The sequence below is a fragment of the Anastrepha ludens genome, chromosome 2 (assembly GCF_028408465.1).
Source record: "Anastrepha ludens isolate Willacy chromosome 2, idAnaLude1.1, whole genome shotgun sequence".
Taxonomy (NCBI): Eukaryota; Metazoa; Arthropoda; class Insecta; order Diptera; family Tephritidae; genus Anastrepha; species Anastrepha ludens.
The window spans coordinates 92,399,817-92,418,070 of NC_071498.1; the positions used below are offsets into that span (position 1 = coordinate 92,399,817).

At 39.8% G+C, this 18,254-nt stretch overlaps 2 protein-coding genes across 2 annotated transcripts; one reads left to right on the forward strand and one right to left on the reverse strand.

The window, feature by feature from the left end:
• Positions 1 to 1,354, forward strand: LOC128854762 (transcription factor Adf-1-like). The gene is made up of 3 exons (XM_054089138.1): positions 1 to 185; positions 250 to 406; positions 462 to 1,354. The coding sequence occupies exons 1-3, from the start codon at positions 47 to 49 to the stop codon at positions 862 to 864; spliced, it is 699 nt and encodes a 232-aa protein (XP_053945113.1). The 5' UTR covers positions 1 to 46; the 3' UTR covers positions 865 to 1,354.
• Positions 1,355 to 7,928: 6,574 nt separating this feature from the next.
• LOC128854763 (adhesion G-protein coupled receptor G4) lies at positions 7,929 to 11,343 on the reverse strand. Its single transcript, XM_054089139.1, has 2 exons — positions 9,623 to 11,343; positions 7,929 to 9,549 (listed from the first exon to the last, which is right to left on the reverse strand). The coding sequence occupies exons 1-2, from the start codon at positions 11,196 to 11,198 to the stop codon at positions 8,273 to 8,275; spliced, it is 2,853 nt and encodes a 950-aa protein (XP_053945114.1). The 5' UTR covers positions 11,199 to 11,343; the 3' UTR covers positions 7,929 to 8,272.
• Positions 11,344 to 18,254: the final 6,911 nt, after the last annotated feature.

Sequence of the window (18,254 nt, forward strand, 5' to 3'; positions counted from 1 at the left end):
AAGGGATTCCGTGCGGTCTTCACTGTTTTCAGCATTAGTCACGAAAATGCCGCTGAACGACAAGCATCTCATATCACTAGTGCAGGCAAATAAGGAATTATATGATAAGGGTAATCCTTTCTATAAGTTCCAGGAAAGGAAAAAGTTGATATGGGAAACAATTGGAAAGGAGCTGCGCACAAGTAGTGAGTATCAGTATACATATATATTTATCAGTATATGTAATTCTTTAGCACACTTATTTTAAAGGTGAACTATGCAAACGGAGGTGGTTAGCTCTCCGCGATCGGTATGGCAGGGAAGCCAGGAAAACTGAGGCACTATCAATCAGTGAAGCAGAGTACCTCAAGCCGTGGAATCTGCTGGAGAGCATGACATTTTTAAGGCCGCATGTTATTCCTCGACCGTAAGTTTAGTTGGAATATTTTCATAAAGTGATGACTAATAATGTTTTCTTAAAGAACTAAGTGCTCGCAAAATGTGTCCCCGGAAGTGGCCTTGCTTATCCCTACAATTTCTTATTCCATGCCCTCACCGTCGTCTCCAGAGTGTATTGAGGTTGATTCACCATCTCCATCAACATCAGGAGCCGAAGCGTCATCTCCGTCACTTGCTCCACCCCAGTCACAGCAAGCTAGAGGAAAAAAACGTGCCAGAAGTGCTGAGGTTGAAAATGGAATTTTAGAAGTCATCAAACTCTTAAAAAAAAGATTTTTTGAGGAAGATAACAAATCCAACATCCCAGCGGACTTATTTGGGAAAATGATTGGCTCAATGGTTGCTAAAATGAGTGCAACTAAACAAGCCCGGGCCATGCAGCGAATATTGGAGGTAACGTTTGAAATAGAGCAGGAGTCGGAATAAGGGTTCGTAGTTTTTTTTTTATTTAGTTTTAAAAATCTTTCAATTTTGAATTTTATAACATATTTGTTTGTAATAGAAGTATTGGTAGTTAGTAAGAAAAGACTAATTTGGAATATGTATGTATACTTTGTGCATATGCGTATACCCCAATACTGTTATTTTGTAAATATGTATCTATATATTGTTCCTGAATTCTCCAATAATAAAAGAACTATCTGATGAATGAAAATATTTCCAAATATTGTGAACTGCATTAATTTACAGTTGGACTTTATATTTGTAAGTATATTGATTTATACAAATTACATATATGTATAAGATTTCATAAATAAACGTGTAGATGCTAATTCATTATATATATGTATGTACATATGTTTCACTTCACATGTGTTTGAATTTCATATGTAAGGTCCGCCAATGGAAATGTCTATGCCCACTTGGTATGGAAAAGCTCCTTCATTTATGAAATGATTAGGAAACCTATCGCGTATATTAAATGCATTTGTTGGGGTTCTCCGAATTGTAGACCACATGCGTGTTAATGAGGGTTCATTATTTATTTCGCGTCGCCATTCCCCACAATGAACGATGTTGTCTGCTTCTTGGCGATCAACATGATTTTCAGAGCAATGCCAACGATGGTGATCGTTTAAAATTATAAAATTGTAACAATGCAGGCTAGCACTATTCGCAATTTTTATTGTCGCATTCAATCGTCGTGCGCAGAATTCTCCATCGCGTTAATCTCCGTTAATATTCCAAAGCTGTTCTCTATTACTCTACGCGCTCTTGAAAGGCGATCATTAAAAATACGCTTGCTTATTGGTAATGCTGAAAACAGTGAACACCGTACGCAGTCCCTTACCGTGCACAAAAACTCACCCCTGAGAACAGCTGCGTTCTTTTAATTACATATTTACACAATACATCGGTTTGTGTGTGTATGAGTTTGGTTGTTTCTACACAATGTTGCCATTGATATTTTTGCTTACACACTTTTTCACACATCCGCGTTATCAGTTACAATTTTTCATTGTTTAATAAACCAAAGCCAAAAACCAAATAGTTCATTTACCTATAATTAACATTATTCAACAGTATTTTTAAGCTATCTTAACAAAAATTATCATTTTTCTAAGTTTATTTTGTAAATGATTTCGAAATGTACTGCTTGGCAACACTGTGCGGTGAGAGAGTAATCAGCTGAAAGGGGATTACGGGATTTTTTAAAAATCGTGAAATAATGGATATGGACGCATCAAGTTTGTTCTCAAGGCGAATGCAGCATCGCCAATGAAATAATGTAGTGGAAGTTGAAAAATACTTGTAAAAAATATATATTATGTGAAATAACTTATTACATTTAAATTTTTATTACCTCCGTCACTCCATAACTCCCGATGCTTACTACAGTCAAAGTATACTTGGCATCACAAACCGCCATCAGAACGATGTTAAAGAATTTTTTGTAGTAGTAATACATTGATCTTGACTTGGCTGGACACTTGATTGCAATATGTTTGCCATCGATTGCACCAACACAATTTGAAGCTTTGCTTTCTCAATATACTTACAGCAAAACTAAAGATAGTCTTTTCTCAGGACCAATCCGCTGTTTTGGCTTCCTCAAGGGGCTGCTCAATAATTTTAAAACCAGCTCATTCACATGAAAACAATTCATCAGTCTCCAATGTTTTCATTCGGCGGAACACTTGGGTTTCATAACCACTTGTACCCCAATTCCTATTTAATGGGGAACTTCAAACCTTCTGAACTTCTTTTTGTCCTTGTTTTTTATACAAAATATGTATAGAGTTCACATTAATCAAGAAATAAGTTGCAAATTTCGATGTCTTCTTCATCCATTTTGTCACCGATGTATTTTGTAAATAAAGCTTGTCTGTATGTAACCAAATAAAAACAATTGTTGTCTACGGGATAAGTTTTGTTCAATTTTCTGTTATCTACGGGCTGCGGTAAGGGGCTACGATACGTCGGTCAGTGTGCGCACTATAAATCATCGACATGTTTTAAAGCATATATACAATGCATTTTTCAAGGGCTTCATAGGTCTTGTTTAGGTCTGACAACACCCAGTAGGTGCTGGCAGTAAAATCTGACGAATACGGTGGATGTGGGAGCGATTCGAGGTTCAATTTATGTAGTTTTGCCACGGCTCAGAATCATCAACACGATTTTGTTTTTGGTCAACAGTGAGCAAACGCCGCACCCACATTGAACAGCGTTTTCTCATAGTCAAATGCTCATGCAATAAGAAGCCAACGCGTTGTTTTGATATCTTTACGATGCCAGCTAACTCACGCAACTTCACTTTCATTCATCGTAATACTAGTAAAAATATCAATGGCAACATTGTGTAAACACAACCAAACACATACACACACAAACCGATTATTGTGTAAATATGTATATTAATTAAAAGAACGCGGTTGTTCTCGGGGGATAGCTGGTTGTGCGTTGGGTTTGGGACCCGCCACTTAAAAATCCCCCCAATGAAAAGAATTACAAAGCCTCGGATGAGAACTGCCTTTACTGATGACGACCCCTGCAAACGAAATAAGGAATATGATTTGAGGGCATGCACCTGGAATGTCCGGTCCCTTAATGGGGAAGGTGCCTCTGCCCGGCTGGTTGATGTCCTCGTGAGAGTAAAGGCTGACATCACTGCCATCCAAGAGATGCGATGGACGGGGCAAGGTAAGAAAACCATAGGACCATGCGACGTCTACTACAGCTGCCATGTAAAGGAGCGCAAATTCGGTGTCGGATTTGTTGTGGGACAGAGACTTCGTCGCCAAGTACTGTCGTTCACTCCGGTGGACGAGCGTCTCGCAATAATCCGCATCAAAGCGCGATTTTTTAACATCTCGCTAATTTGCGCCCACGCCCCGACGGAAGAGAAGGACGATGTGACCAAAGATTCCTTCTATGAGCGCTTGGAACGTTCCTATGAGCGCTGCCCCCGCCACGACATACAAATCGTGCTTGGCGACTTCAACGCCAGGGTGGGCAAGGAGGGAATTTTTGGTCCCACAGTCGGAAAATTGAGCCTGCACAACGAAACATCCGTTAACGGACAGAGGCTGATCGACTTCGCCGGGGCCCGAAACATGGTAGTCTGCAGCACCAGATTCCAGCATAAAAAGATACACCAAGCTACCTGGCTGTCTCCTGATCGAAAAACGCGAAACCAGATCGATCATGTTGTGATAGATGGAAGACACGCTTCTAGTGTATTAGATGTATGTACGATCCGAGGGCCCAACATCGACTCGGATCATTACCTTGTTGCAGCCAAGCTGCGCACCCGCCTCTGTGCAGCAAAAAACGTTCATCTACCTACGCAAAGAATGTTCGACATCGAAAAGCTGCAATCACAACAGACAGCGAGAAGATTCGCCACTCGACTCTCACTCCTGCTCTCGGAGAGCACTGCCCAACAAACCGGCATGCGCGAGCAATGGAGCAACATTTCTCGTTCACTACGTACCGCCGCCGAAGAAGAAATCGGATTCCGGCGAGCCCGAAAAAACAATTGGTACGACGAGGAATGTCATGCTCCCGCAGAAAGAAAGGATGCCGCCTATAGAGCCACGCTGCGATCGGGCGCAACGCGAGCCATGTGGGATCGCTACAGAGAGCTGAAAAAGGAAGAGAGACGTATTATCCGACAGAAGAAACGAGAGGCCGAAATACGTGAGTGCGAGGAGCTTGAGATGCTGGCCAACAGGAACAACGCCCGAAAATTTTACCAGAAAGTTCGGCGGCTTACAGAAGGTTTCAAGACCGGGGCGTTTTCCTGTAAGAACAAAGACGGCGATCTGGTGACTGACGTACAGAGCAATCTTAAATTATGGAGGGAACACTTCTCGAACCTGTTAAACGGTGACAGCTGCGCATGTCATAGAGAATGTGAAGATCCCGATACCCCAATCGTTGACGACGGAATTGTCGTTCCGTTACCCGACCATGACGAGGTGAGAATAGCAATATCACGGCTAAAAAACAACAAAGCCGCGGGCGCCGACGGACTGCCGGCTGAGCTATTCAAACATGGCGGCGAGGAGCTGGTAAGGTGCATGCATCAGCTCCTATGCAAAATATGGTCGGATGAAAGCATGCCTGCCGATTGGAATTTAAGTGTGCTCTGCCCAATCCATAAGAAGGGCGATCCTGCAATTTATGCCAATTACCGCGGGATTAGTCTTCTAAATATCGCCTATAAGGTTCTAGCGAGCGTATTGTGTGAAAGGCTGAAGCCCACCGTCAACCAACTGATTGGACCTTATCAGTGTGGCTTCAGACCTGGAAAGTCCACCATTGACCAAATATTCTCAATACGCCAAATCTTGGAAAAGACCCATGAAAGGAGAATCGACACACACAATCTTTTCGTCGACTTCAAAGCTGCATTCGACAGTACGGAAAGGAGTTACCTGTATGCCGCGATGTCTAAATTTTTTATCCCCGCAAAACTAATACGGCTATGTAAGATGACGTTGCTCAACACCAGCAGCGCCGTCAGAATTGGGAAGGACCTCTCCGAGCCGTTTGATACCAAACGAGGTTTCAGACAGGGTGACTCGCTGTCGTGTGACTTCTTTAACCTGATGTTGGAGAGCATCGTACGAGCCGCAGAACTTAATCGCTCAGGCACAATTTTTTATAAGAGCGTACAATTGCTGGCGTATGCCGATGATATTGACATCATCGGCCTTAACAACCGCGCTGTTAGTTCTGCCTTCTCCAAACTGGATAAAGAGGCAAAGGGAATGGGTTTGGTGGTGAACGAGGACAAAACGAAGTACCTCCTGTCTTCAAACAAACAGTCGACGCACTCGCGTATCGGCACCCACGTCACTGTTGACAGTTATAATTTTGAGGTTGTAAAAGACTTCGTGTATTTAGGAACCAGCATTAACACCGATAACAATGTCAGCCTTGAAATCCAACGTAGAATCTCTCTTGCCAACAAGTGCTACTTTGGACTAAGTAGGCAATTGAGCAGTAAAGTCCTCTCTCGACGAACAAAACTAACACTCTACAAGACTCTCATCATGCCCGTCCTAACGTATGGCGCAGAAGCTTGGACGATGACAACATCCGATGAAGCGACGCTTGGAGTGTTCGAGAGAAAGATTCTGCGTAAGATTTTTGGACCTTTGCACGTTGGCAATGGCGAATATCGTAGACGATGGAACGATGAGCTGTATGAGCTTTACGACGACATAGACATAGCGCAGCGAATAAAGATCCAGCGGCTTCGTTGGCTGGGTCATGTCGTCCGAATGGATACAAACGCTCCGGCTTTGAAAGTATTCGATGCGGTACCAGCTGGTGGTAGCAGAGGAAGAGGAAGGCCTCCTCTGCGTTGGAAAGATCAGGTGGAGAAGGACTTGGCTTCACTTGGTGTGTCCAATTGGCGCCGGTTAGCACGAGAGAGAAACGACTGGCGCGCTTTGTTAATCTCGGCCAAAATCGCGTAAGCGGTTATCGCGCCAATTAAGAAGAAGAAGAAGTTGTTCTCGGGGGTGAGTTTTTGTGCACTGTAAGGGACTGCGGTAAGGGATTCCGTGCGGCGTTCACTATTTTCAGCATTGTGTTTATTACGCTACACTCACTTTTTTTATGTTTCCTGGTGTTACTATCTCAGTTGAACGTCCACGTCGGTGTCTCCACGACCGCGTTTGAAGTCAGCAAACGATCGTTTTATTGTAGTTTCTGATGGCGAACCCCCATAGCATTTTTCAAGCCACTGCTTCGGTTGAACGGTATGTTTTCTCATCAAGAAGCACTGTACAATTTAAACACGAAATTCGTTTTGATACATTGTTTTGAAAATAACAAAATTGGGGTCAATCGTAGCACAAAAGCTCACGAATTAAAGAATAGAATATCATGAAATTTTAGCAGCTCCTTTTTTAAAGTTATTATTAACTGAAAAATAGGTGAACGCAATTAAACTTGTGCCATATATGTGTTAGGCTCGGGACTTTTCAGGCCATGGGCTATTATCAAGAGAATTCGTGTGTTCTTCAATCCATTTTATCGTTTTGTTAAAGGCAGAGCTATGTTCTGACCCCATGACGTTATACCAGCTTTTTACTAAATTCTCTTATACTAATTCTCTACAGAGTACACAAGAAAGGAAATTTGGTGTTGACTCAATCGACGAGTGCAGTTAATCCGGGGTTCATTCAACCCCGATTGTACTGCATTTCGTTATAACTTGTTTGCATAGATTTTTTGACGGAAGAGTTTAAGTTTAGTAGATATTTTTGAATTTTATTTTATAATATGTACATTTAAGACATGATGATTTTAATTTAATTTTCTATTCTGTAAAACAAACAACAGTTGTTTTAGCACAACAAATAAATCTTCTCACTGCCGCAGTTATGTGTTTCGTATGGAAATTTGCATATTTTATTTTTGCATGATTTTTCTAAATTAAAACAAATAAGCAAATTTGGGCTCAAGCGACATTTAGGTCGAGGTGCATAGCTCTAGAGGCGAATTTGCATTAAACTTGGCTTATTTTTACGCGGTGTTTATAATGCAAAATAAGAATAGAAGTAGCATTCTTGACTATTAACGGTTTCAGTCTATGCTAACTGCAGTAACTGAGAGCTTTTCCCCATTTAGAAAGAGCGCTTTTCAAAAGCTCTTTATATGATTTCATATCCCATTGCAATGGTGAATTATATAGAAAGCTTGCACTGGGCAGTTGTGCTTCGTATACTCTCCTTTATTTCAGCTAAGCCACAAACACGACCGTAATTGTTAAAGCTTGGGACTAGTTTTCCAGTGGTAGTTCAACTATTCTTTGCATGAAACTAGCCAATTCACGTTTTGTCATTTTCGTGAATTGTTGTAGTTCAATTGTGAGTACAGCTTTGTTTTTCTCATTTTCGGGTTGTTAGTAAGTCAGCGATAAATTGCCGCATACCAAATCTCAATTTGATCAACTAGTGAAAAAGGCGTCTTTATTATATTTGATCATCACATCGATTTCCTCACGTGTGTACATTCAAAAAAAGCGATTTCAAAATGTTTTATTTTTTTTTTATTTCAGTAATTTTCACTTCGACTTAAAACCTAACAGCTGAAATCATATACATATGTACATATATACAATACATACGTAATATATTCTTAAAATTAGTAGGTACCTTAAATAGTTTTGAAGTCCAAAATGCTCTTATCACTAACAATAAATATTTATGTTTGTAGATGTAAAAGTGTGTGGGTAGATAAGCTTATTGAAAGTAGAAATACTAACAATTCGCCAAGAAGGAGTTACATAAATGTATGCATATGTGTGTGATAATCCCTCAGTCTATATTCATTATACATACCTACATATATGTATCGCATATGCACCTAATTAATGTGTCGTGGTCGCTTCACCTTCTGTCGGTAGGGCCTGCGCAGGAGAGCGCCCGTTGCTGTGTTCGCTTCGGTGCACCCGAGACATAGTGTCGCGCGAACCACACGAACCACTCTCAACACCCGTTGAGGTCGTCATCGATTGTAGTTCTGTGACGCGCTTACTACTCTTCTTCTTGCGCTGTGGATGAAGCAAGTCCAACCAAGCGCCACGTGGCACTTCGTCTAACAACACAAAATATATGAATAACACAAAGCCTTGCAATGTGGCAGTGAGACAGAAAAGGTAGGAAAAGATTATGCCACCCTGCATATATGCAAATAAGCCAAATATCCACGAGATGCCCAGCAGGAAAAAGAGCAACACCGACAAGCGTATCTGCTTAAAGGTCATTTTCTTTTCGTTACGTTGCATTGCTTGATTTAGCGTATGCGATATGCTGTAGAAGACGTAAATGAAGATGGTGAGATTGGCGACCACAATAACTGCTATTGGTACGATAACTCCTAGCGTAAGTCCCAAACCGCTGGGGTAACATATACCGCTATTTGTTTGCAATTCATATTCGGTGGGTATGTAAGAACTTGGGTCGATACAGACCACCAGTAGTGTGGGTATAATTGGCACTCCCCACGCCACAATAGCCGATTTAAGTATGTAACGCTTAGGACGCTCGATGCCGATAACGGTTACATAACGCTGGAACTGTAGTACGGCTATTATTAACATCCAAATAAAAAGCACCAGTATTGAATATTGCATGAATGCACCCAGCACTATGCAATTTATATAAAGGCGATCCTCTACCAACTCTGCCGACATGTCCTCCGTATTGACGAACAAGAAAAGCACCATTTGCAGTGTCAGCGCGACACAGAGATTGAGTAGCACTTTAGTCGAGGCGAGCGTGCGCCAACTTTTGAACAATATCGCTGTGACCCAAATACCCAGCAGGCCTATCAATGAGAGCGAACAACCTACAAGTGAAATTATATCAAGAGCGCGCAAGTGTATTGGTGTAATGAGGACGTCATCGCTTATGTCAACTTGTTTATAGGTGCCGCCCAATAAGAATGAGAATTGCGTCAAATGCTGCGTGCGGCACTCAATAACGGACGTATTAAATAAATCGCCGACATCCGTTTGAACGCCAGTATTCACCCAGCTGGTGTAGTTCCAGTAGCCACAACCAGTGCCCGGTTGCGCTATGAGTGACGAATCCATATAGTCATAACGATTTCGCAGCAGGAATGTTAATGGTTCCGGAAAATTTTCTGAAAAAGGAAGAAAGAAATGAGTGATTGATCAAACAGAAAAAAAAACAAAACTACACAAAGTCCAACTTACGGTTATAGCCTGGTATGGAGATGGAAAGAATTTTACTAAATGGCTTGCGCGTATGCACCAGCGCTGGATCCACAAAGAGCGCGTCATGCCCATAAACTTTCAGCACCACCACCGGCAGCTTACCCTTCGCCAAGAGCGTTGTGCGCACTTGCTCCCACAGGTGGGTGGGTAAAAAGCCAGCTACCTGTAGCTCGGGTTCTTGCATTAACGCCGCCACAGATTCGTTCATATTAATGAAGCGATAACGAAAGTTCCCCACTGTTGTATTGAGTAACGCATGCGTGTTTATTGTTACGTCTTGATTCGATGTTAATGCGTACACAGCAATTCCGGATATATTTGCGCAGCTCGGATTTACAAAGAATACACTAATATTTGCCGAAATATGTGCGCGTACACCCATGTGCCCCATTTTCACTTCCTCCACAGCCTTTGGGAAGCCATTTGCTACATCCTCACTGGACTCATCGCTGGGTTGTGAAATAATTGTTATTGTAGACGTGCTCGTACAACTTTCTGTAGGCACTTGCCGCTCGGACAACGCATCCATATAGTATTCAAACGTGTCCAATATGGAATTGGTCGCATTCAAGTCAGCCGAAATGCGCAAAATTTTCGGATCGCTTGCCATCAGTCGATCACAAATGCGAACCATATCGACGGACAGCTCTGTGTCCTGTGCTGTGACAGCAACCTCATGCAATATCTGCGATGTTAAATGCACATCGGCGGGTAGGAATTTTAAATTAGTCTCGCGTAACATTTTATACAGTTGATCAGTCACTTCGACGCGCTTGGCTACACCGTCCTGCAACAGTTGCCCTTCAAGGAGTTGTTCGTGCAACTTATTCAATTTATCACTAAGTATACATTCGCGCGTTTGTCGCATGCAAACCACGCGCGGCCAATCGCTAATGTCCTCCCACTCAGCGGCGCGCTTTTGCTTATCATAGCGACACAAGCGCGTCAACGGCAAACCGTTCGGCTTTAGGCACACTTCCCTCAGGCCAGCGCGCTCACCGGCACGTGCGCGCTTCCAAACATTAGTTGTAGGATGCGTGAGATTTTCAACAATGATGTAATCGTGTTTGAACACTTCCGGTTCACAATACTGCATTGCGGACGTAGGCATAGCGCTGGAATTGCGTACGACTTCTGTGCTACTATTACGTATTAATGGTGTGAAGGTGTTGCTGTATAATTCACTGTTGCTGCCAGCCGAATAGCTGTCACCGCTGTAGGCACTAGCTGTTAATGTTGAATCAGCAACAGTGACATTGACTATCGCCGGCTTATCAGCGCGGTTGTTTGCTGGCGAAGATGTTAGCGGACGCAACGTATGTGGTAGCTCCGGGTACCTGTGATTGGTTGGTGGCCACAGCGGCGCTTTACTGTGCGGAATTGGTGGTAGTGGCTTTAGTAAAGTTAATATTTCCGGCGCGCCTCCATTTTCACTTTCACTTTTGTCTTCATCGCTATCTACGTTGGCATTCAAAGGCCTCAAATGTGCAATGGCGAGCTTGTGTTGGTATTGATGTATTAATGCAACCAACAAAATCAATATATAAAAATTCATTATTAAGGAATTTAGTCAAATATATGTTTTGCCAACAAATAACTGATTCACTCCGTTGACAATTTCGCGTTAATTGTGCATTTTTCGAAAAAAGGTGCACGGCGCCTGCAACCTAACGCGCTCTGCTACACAAACTAAACTAAAATACTCGCACTGACTATTGGACTTGCTCTCGCCGCTACGGCTAGCCGATGTTGCTCGTAGCATACATTCTATATGCACACACACACGCATACTCGTGTATGTGCATACAGTCTTCTACCTGCCCGTTTCGCTGTCCGCCCTCAACATTCCGCACACTGATCACGTCGCAATTTTCGTATGTTTTTTGCAATACTCACACACGCTCACTCACTCAAAGTCAGATGGTATTTCAATGGAATTTTCAATACCTCACCTTATTCTTATCTTGGCGCTCGTACACTCATGTTTCTGCTCTCTGTAGAATTACCTTTATTTGTACTTCTGTACTTACAAATTCGGTAATTACGATTACTCTTCCATTCGTTCTACATTTTTATGTTTGGCTTTGCTCAGGGGCATTTACGTTATTGAAACCACTGCTGACCGCCCGCGATCGCTTTCTACTAATTTGTTTATTTCCCGTGGAGAGTCATTGGTTTTGTATTAGCCTCAAGATAAGATTTTTCAATTTTTAGAAACTAATTTGTAAATGCAAATTTTTCATGTTCACTACATATTCGCCTGAAAGGCAATACAGGTGGCAAAGTGTGACTACTTGAATAACTTTTACGTCCTTTTCGGGTTCTATGTCAAATTTTTACAAACAAATTTTATTACGAGCGACAAAACAGCAGCAACTTATTTAAGTTGGGAAAGGTTAGTAAAATAAGGTTAGACGGTCAACTCTTATTGTTCTCTTGAGCTTAGATAGTATGATACCATCCGGCCCCAAAGAAAGCATAAAGCCCCCTAGTACTTTGCCTTCCGTAAGGGTTTTTTCGATCGGATTCTTTTAATAGCAGCTGATATACTCGTATCCCACATGTTGCCACACAGAAAGATGAAAGTCTACTAAAAATTCAAATATTTCCACGCAATCCTCCGTGTGAGGAGGTCTCCGTAATTCTGATTTCGGATTTTAAAATCCAGACAAAACTTACAACATAACAAAATCCCGCTCAGCTTAAATACAGATAACACAATTTCCAGAGCAAGGCGAAATCCCGACAATTCAAAATTCCAACAATACGCAATCCAAAATTTAAATTCAATATGAGAAAAAGGAACATTCAACCAAAAGTACTCGGTTATGCTAATGAGAAAAACCAAATTGCGTCATGATTGTAATTATTCTAAAGTAGAGCAAAGACTGAGGTGCTGTAAGAAGGTAACAGTTTATTTGTTGGCCGCATTTACATTATTTTACTAAGGGTTTTCCAATAACACGTGTTATTTTGAATAGTCCGCTATTTCCTTCGATGTCACTTTTAAAGCTGTCATTTTTGATATTTGACAAGTAGAAACTACGCCATTAATAAAACTGGAACGATACATGCTTAAACAACGCATTGAAATTATTAAAATTCATTATAAAAATGGTGAAAATTTGTCAGAGACGGTTCGTAAAACTCGAACATTTTTGGGTCATCGTGAAGCAACTTGTCGGACCACAATGCAGAAATTGGTGAAAAAATTCGAGCTGTTGGGACAAGTTAGTGATGTGAAGAATAAAACCCGTGCACGTCGCTCAAGAACAGCCGAAAATATTGCTGTTGCAGCCGAAAGTGTTGAAGAAAACCCAGGTTTGTCCATTCTTCGTCGTTCTTTGGATGTAGGCATTCCACAAACGTCATTACACCGTATTTTGGATAAATATTTGGGTCTTAAGGCTTATAAAGTCCAGTTAACACAAGAACTCAAGCCGGCCGATCATCAAATGCTGATTGGGTCGTTGAAATACATGAAAATGATCCGGAATTCCATCGAGAAATCATGTTGAGTGATGAGGCCCATTTCCACCTCGTTGGCTTGGTTAACAAGCAAAATTGCCGTATTTGGGGATCAGAAAATCCATGGCCGGAATTGGATGGTATTGATCTGGACAACGTTTATTTTCAACAAGATGGCGCAAGGTGCCACACTACACAAGCAATAAGGCAATTGATCTTTCACGGGAATAACACATCTTATTGAAAACCCCTTTATTTTAATTGTTCTTTTATTCACTATTTTTTAAAAGGAATAAAGTAATCGAGACAAAATACAAAAATTATTTAAAAAAATCTTTTGTAAATAATTTGTATACTTTGTCCTGGTTTTTTTCGGTATTTTTTGTTTTGATTGTGCCTTTTGGGATTCTGGTATTGACAACTGAGTGCGGTGAGTGTTCTAGTCCTATGCATTCACATTAAATTCCGGTGCCCGTTTCGTGGCAATAATCAATCAAATGAGAACCTTTTAAACGAATGACGCCCTTTAGGAAGAAACATTTCTGTCGCCAATATAACTGATATAACTATTTTTTGTAAAGATTGTACTTCTACAATTTAATGTGGTTTCCTAATTATAATACAGATTGTTTTATACAACTATTGAGTTATTTGACCTGGCAGCTAGTAATTTTTATAGTATTATATGTATATTAATTTTAATGAGTGAAAATTTTTTCTTTAATAAGGTGGTAGGGATTTGGGAAGTCCAATATTCAATGGAAAACAAATTTGAAACAAAGATCCTAGTGACTTCTAAGAATTGCGTGGGTTATGTAGGCTCAGTTAGACGCCGATGCCAATTGCGTTTTATTGGCTAGACCTTCGACCACAGAAATATCCCACAAGATGGCCAATTATGGCCAATTCACGTTACCTCAGCGAGAGGTACCCTCAAATCGTTTATAGTAAAATACATATATACTCGTGTTTATTAGGTTCATTAATCATATAACTCACAATGGTGGTTTGACATCAATAATTTTTTGAATAATAAACAACTAATTTCACAGACGACACCAAAACAACATGGCCGCCAAAGGCAGTCAACATCGTCCTGCCCATATTAGAAAATCCTATAGAATTACCTTTTAACTCACTGGATAGCTATCCTCAAGATAACTGAATCTCATCCAACGATACTATTCTCTCTGTATATGGACTAGGAGAAGATTTATTTACATATACCCATATGTATATATACCTATGAAATTACTTTTTTTTCAATTTCAAACGTTTATTAACAAAAAATGGTTACAAATTTAATCTTAAAAATAATAGCCATCGCTAGCGACACATTTTTCCCGTCTCTCAGGCAATTTGTGAATGCCGCGCCAAAAGAATTGGCCGTCTTTGGCCGCAAACCAATCATTGTGCCATTTTTTCGCTTCTTCGTGAGAATTGAAGCGCTGCTCGGAAAGTGCGTGGCCCATTGATGTAAAAAAATGATAATCGGAAGGCGCCAAGTCTGGTGAGTAAGCCGCATGCACCAGCGGTTCCCAATCCTACGTCTCCACCAATTCCCGGGTCGCTCTTGTTCGATGTGGCGGTGCATTGTCATCAAGAAAAATTACTTTGTGACGCCGATCGGCATATTCTGCGGCCAAAGCGATTTGGTTTGGCCGTTGTTTTTGACTTGTGGCCGGGCGGACCATACGATCGTTTACGCTTGGGATTTGGAGAAATACACCCATTTTTCATCATCCGTAACGATTCGATGCAAAAAAGACTTCCTTTTGAACCGGGAGAGCAGCATTTCACAAGTGGTTTTTCGGTTCTCAACGATGTCCCCAAATCGTAGTTTTAAGGCACGAAGTTCGACATTTTTAAGAGCGACAAAAATGCATTGTTGTATGAAACGTAACAAATAATGAACTGAATATTGTTAACAGATGACAGACGAAAAAAAAGAAGACATTTGGAAAGGTTTAAAAATACTTCTAGCGACATCTATGAACTAATAGCTGAAAGTCTCGTTTCGTATGTATATACCTAGGCTTCTTTTTCTTTGGAAACGAAAGAAACGTACAAACATCTATTTTAAAAGTTAGATGTACTAGATTGTTTCGCCTAAACTGTAGCCTTCAAATATAAAAAATCAGTACCTAACTTGCAAGATTTGTGTACCCGGACTCCAGCATTAGCTTGTATTAATTCCGGGATCCCGAACATGTTTAAACATCGGATTGAAATAAGTTAAAACTTGCTTATTACAAAATTTGATTACAATAAAAGCTTTTAAATTTCCACAAGCTTAATTTAATTTACGTACACAAAATGGTGTAAATTAATTTTAATTGAAAATAAGTAAACTCATTAATATCCGCTTCCACTAATTCATTTCACATTTTTCAGACCGTCAAAAATTAAAATAGCAAAGTTTGGTATTGAAATTGTATGACTTTAAATTTTGACGGCTTGTTAAATTTTAAAATCGATTGGTGTTTCACAAAATTATTGAAAGAAATAAACAACGTCAAACGATTTTGTCAGAAATTTTCTTCTTTCTCACATGACCTGCACTACGATTTTTGTAAATTCCTTCTATGGACTAAAATTAAGAAAGAGTTTGAAACTATTCTTCTAAAATTAGGGATATTTAAATAAAATGTACTTATAATGCCACTGATGTAAACCAAATAGAAAGTTTTCAGATTAAGTGGCCTAATTTATATACGCAAACTTCCTTCAATCGAAAAACTCATTATATGTAAGCATGAAATTTGAAGAAATATTTTGTGATTGAGGAGATAGCGATAATTATCTGCAAAAGGTTTGTGACTTTGTTGACAGTTAAGATTTCGAGGTTGTAAGAAACTTCGCCAACAAGTGCTACTTTGGACTCTGTAGGCAACTGAATTGTACAGTCCTCTCTCGACGAAAAAAAACTCACATTTGATAAGGCCAACTGGGAATGGTTAGCTCGAGAAAGAAACGACTAGCGTGCTATGTTAAACTCGGTTAAAATCTTCAAGAAGAAGAAGAACAAATATGTGATTTTCCTGATAAAATCAGTTTATCTTAAATTTTTCACGACTTTATGGTTTTCATGATGTGTTTAAAGTTTTACTCGGTTATTAAATTTTTACTCACATTAATAAAATTATGGTTCAAGGAGAATCCCGGGATTCCGAAATCGCGATATTTTGATTCAATTGATCAAGATTGATTGATTGATCAAGATTTTCTGCTAATATTGACATGCCTTATGAATACGGAGGATCGGTGGTTTTAACCAGCGTGGGGCATTTTGAACCACCAATATCTGGCGGTAGTTAAAATACATAAGGGTTTTATTATCTCTAAATCTTCAGTTTTTTAGTGTTTAACTCTCCGCTTAATGCTTTAATTATTTAGTGCACTTTGTTCAACCCTGGTTTCAACACAGTGGTGGGTAACTCAACTCAGAGTTTAGTTATTGAGTTGACTCCCATCAGTGAATCGGTAACTCAGACTTCTTATGAAACAAAAATTGAACTCAGTAAGGCACTTGATGTCTTGAGACTAATATATAGCTGATATAGCTTCTGGATTCTGTTCATAAACTCTCTCGCTCCGCCTGTATGTTTAGTGTTTAGCATGAAAAAAATTCGCTCTAAACATTTTGCATCTGAGGAGGGGTATTGCCATTATTATAAGCGTGTCAAGTCTTATTGGCACCTCTTGCCTAAGCAGCCACACATTACTAGAGCTGATATCTGATTGCAACCCTGGCATTAAGCTTTAAAACAAGAGGCAAGGCATCAGATACAAACAGAGTCTATGATAGGTTAGATAAGGTTTTAGCAGCTGTCCACTATGAGACATATCCAGGCTCGTAGCCCATTGTGAAGGCGTATGGCGAACTTGCCATGATCTCCCCAAAACCAATGTGAGCTTTTAAACAATTTTTGAAGATCCCTGATTTCCGCAGTACTGAGGTCTTCCAACTCATTAAAAAATTCTCTACCTTAAGGGTTGCATCTAAGTTTGGATAAAGCAGGACAGTGGCACAGTAGTTGCGACATCTTCTCCTCCTGTTTTTCGTTCACACAGCTTCTGCAGAAGTCATGTGTCTGCACCATTAGCCTCTGAGGTTGTCTGCCCAAAAGACAGTGCTCCGCTAGAACAGAAATCAATGTGTTAAGCCTAAGATTTTGGCTTAACAGAGATGCTGTGCATTTAGCATTGAGAGTCAGTCGCGATAGAAAGGACGATTCTTCAGGTGGATTCGTTACACCATCTTTCAATCGCATCTCTTAAAAACTTCTAAGATACAAATGAATGTAACATTCCCAGAGTCAAATAAGTTGAATGAATCAGTCGACTCCATAAAGTGAGTTGGAGTCAATTCATAAAAATTAGTTAGCACATATCATTTAGCTGAAGCAACAACTATAAATATTTCTAGGAGGTATATGTCCACGAACATTCGTTGAAAGAAAAATCATAAGGAACAATTTACGTATTTGCCATCAAAACTGTGAAGGCTATTACATATCAACTGCTGATTAGTTCCCTAATTGCATAAAATTGAATTATTTGGTTCACTGAGTTATGTTCTGTATGAATTTGCGCCATCTGACTTAAGAAGTTTTCTCAAATTTGAAATTATTTACCTTTTCATATACAATAAAATATCTTGGAAGTGTCTTATAGTACAAATAAATTTTCCGGAAGTCGTAATGGCTTTGACTACTTCTTCGTCTTGAATATGGTCTGACGAATCTGCTTTACATAGTTTTTGGAACTAGATTTTTTAGGTTATATTCAATTTACTAAATTCTTAAATAAATTGTTTGCCCAGGAGCAGAAACTGGATGATTACAATATTTGATGAGGTGATGCTTGTTGTATTTCAGAAAAATATTCAGTTGATTCATACATTCAAATGGGCTAGGACAATAAACATATTTTATTCTTCTTATAATAAACAAACAAATAAATGAAATAAATATAATAAATGAAATTGTTATTAATTTGTAGATATCATTAGACTACAAAACCAAAAAAAAAAAAAAAAAAAAATTGAGGGTGTTCCTGTTAAGGCGCTAAATAGTCTATTGTAATTTTAATAGCCTTCAAAAAGTACAAGATGATTCATTCATTACCTAGTCAATAATCA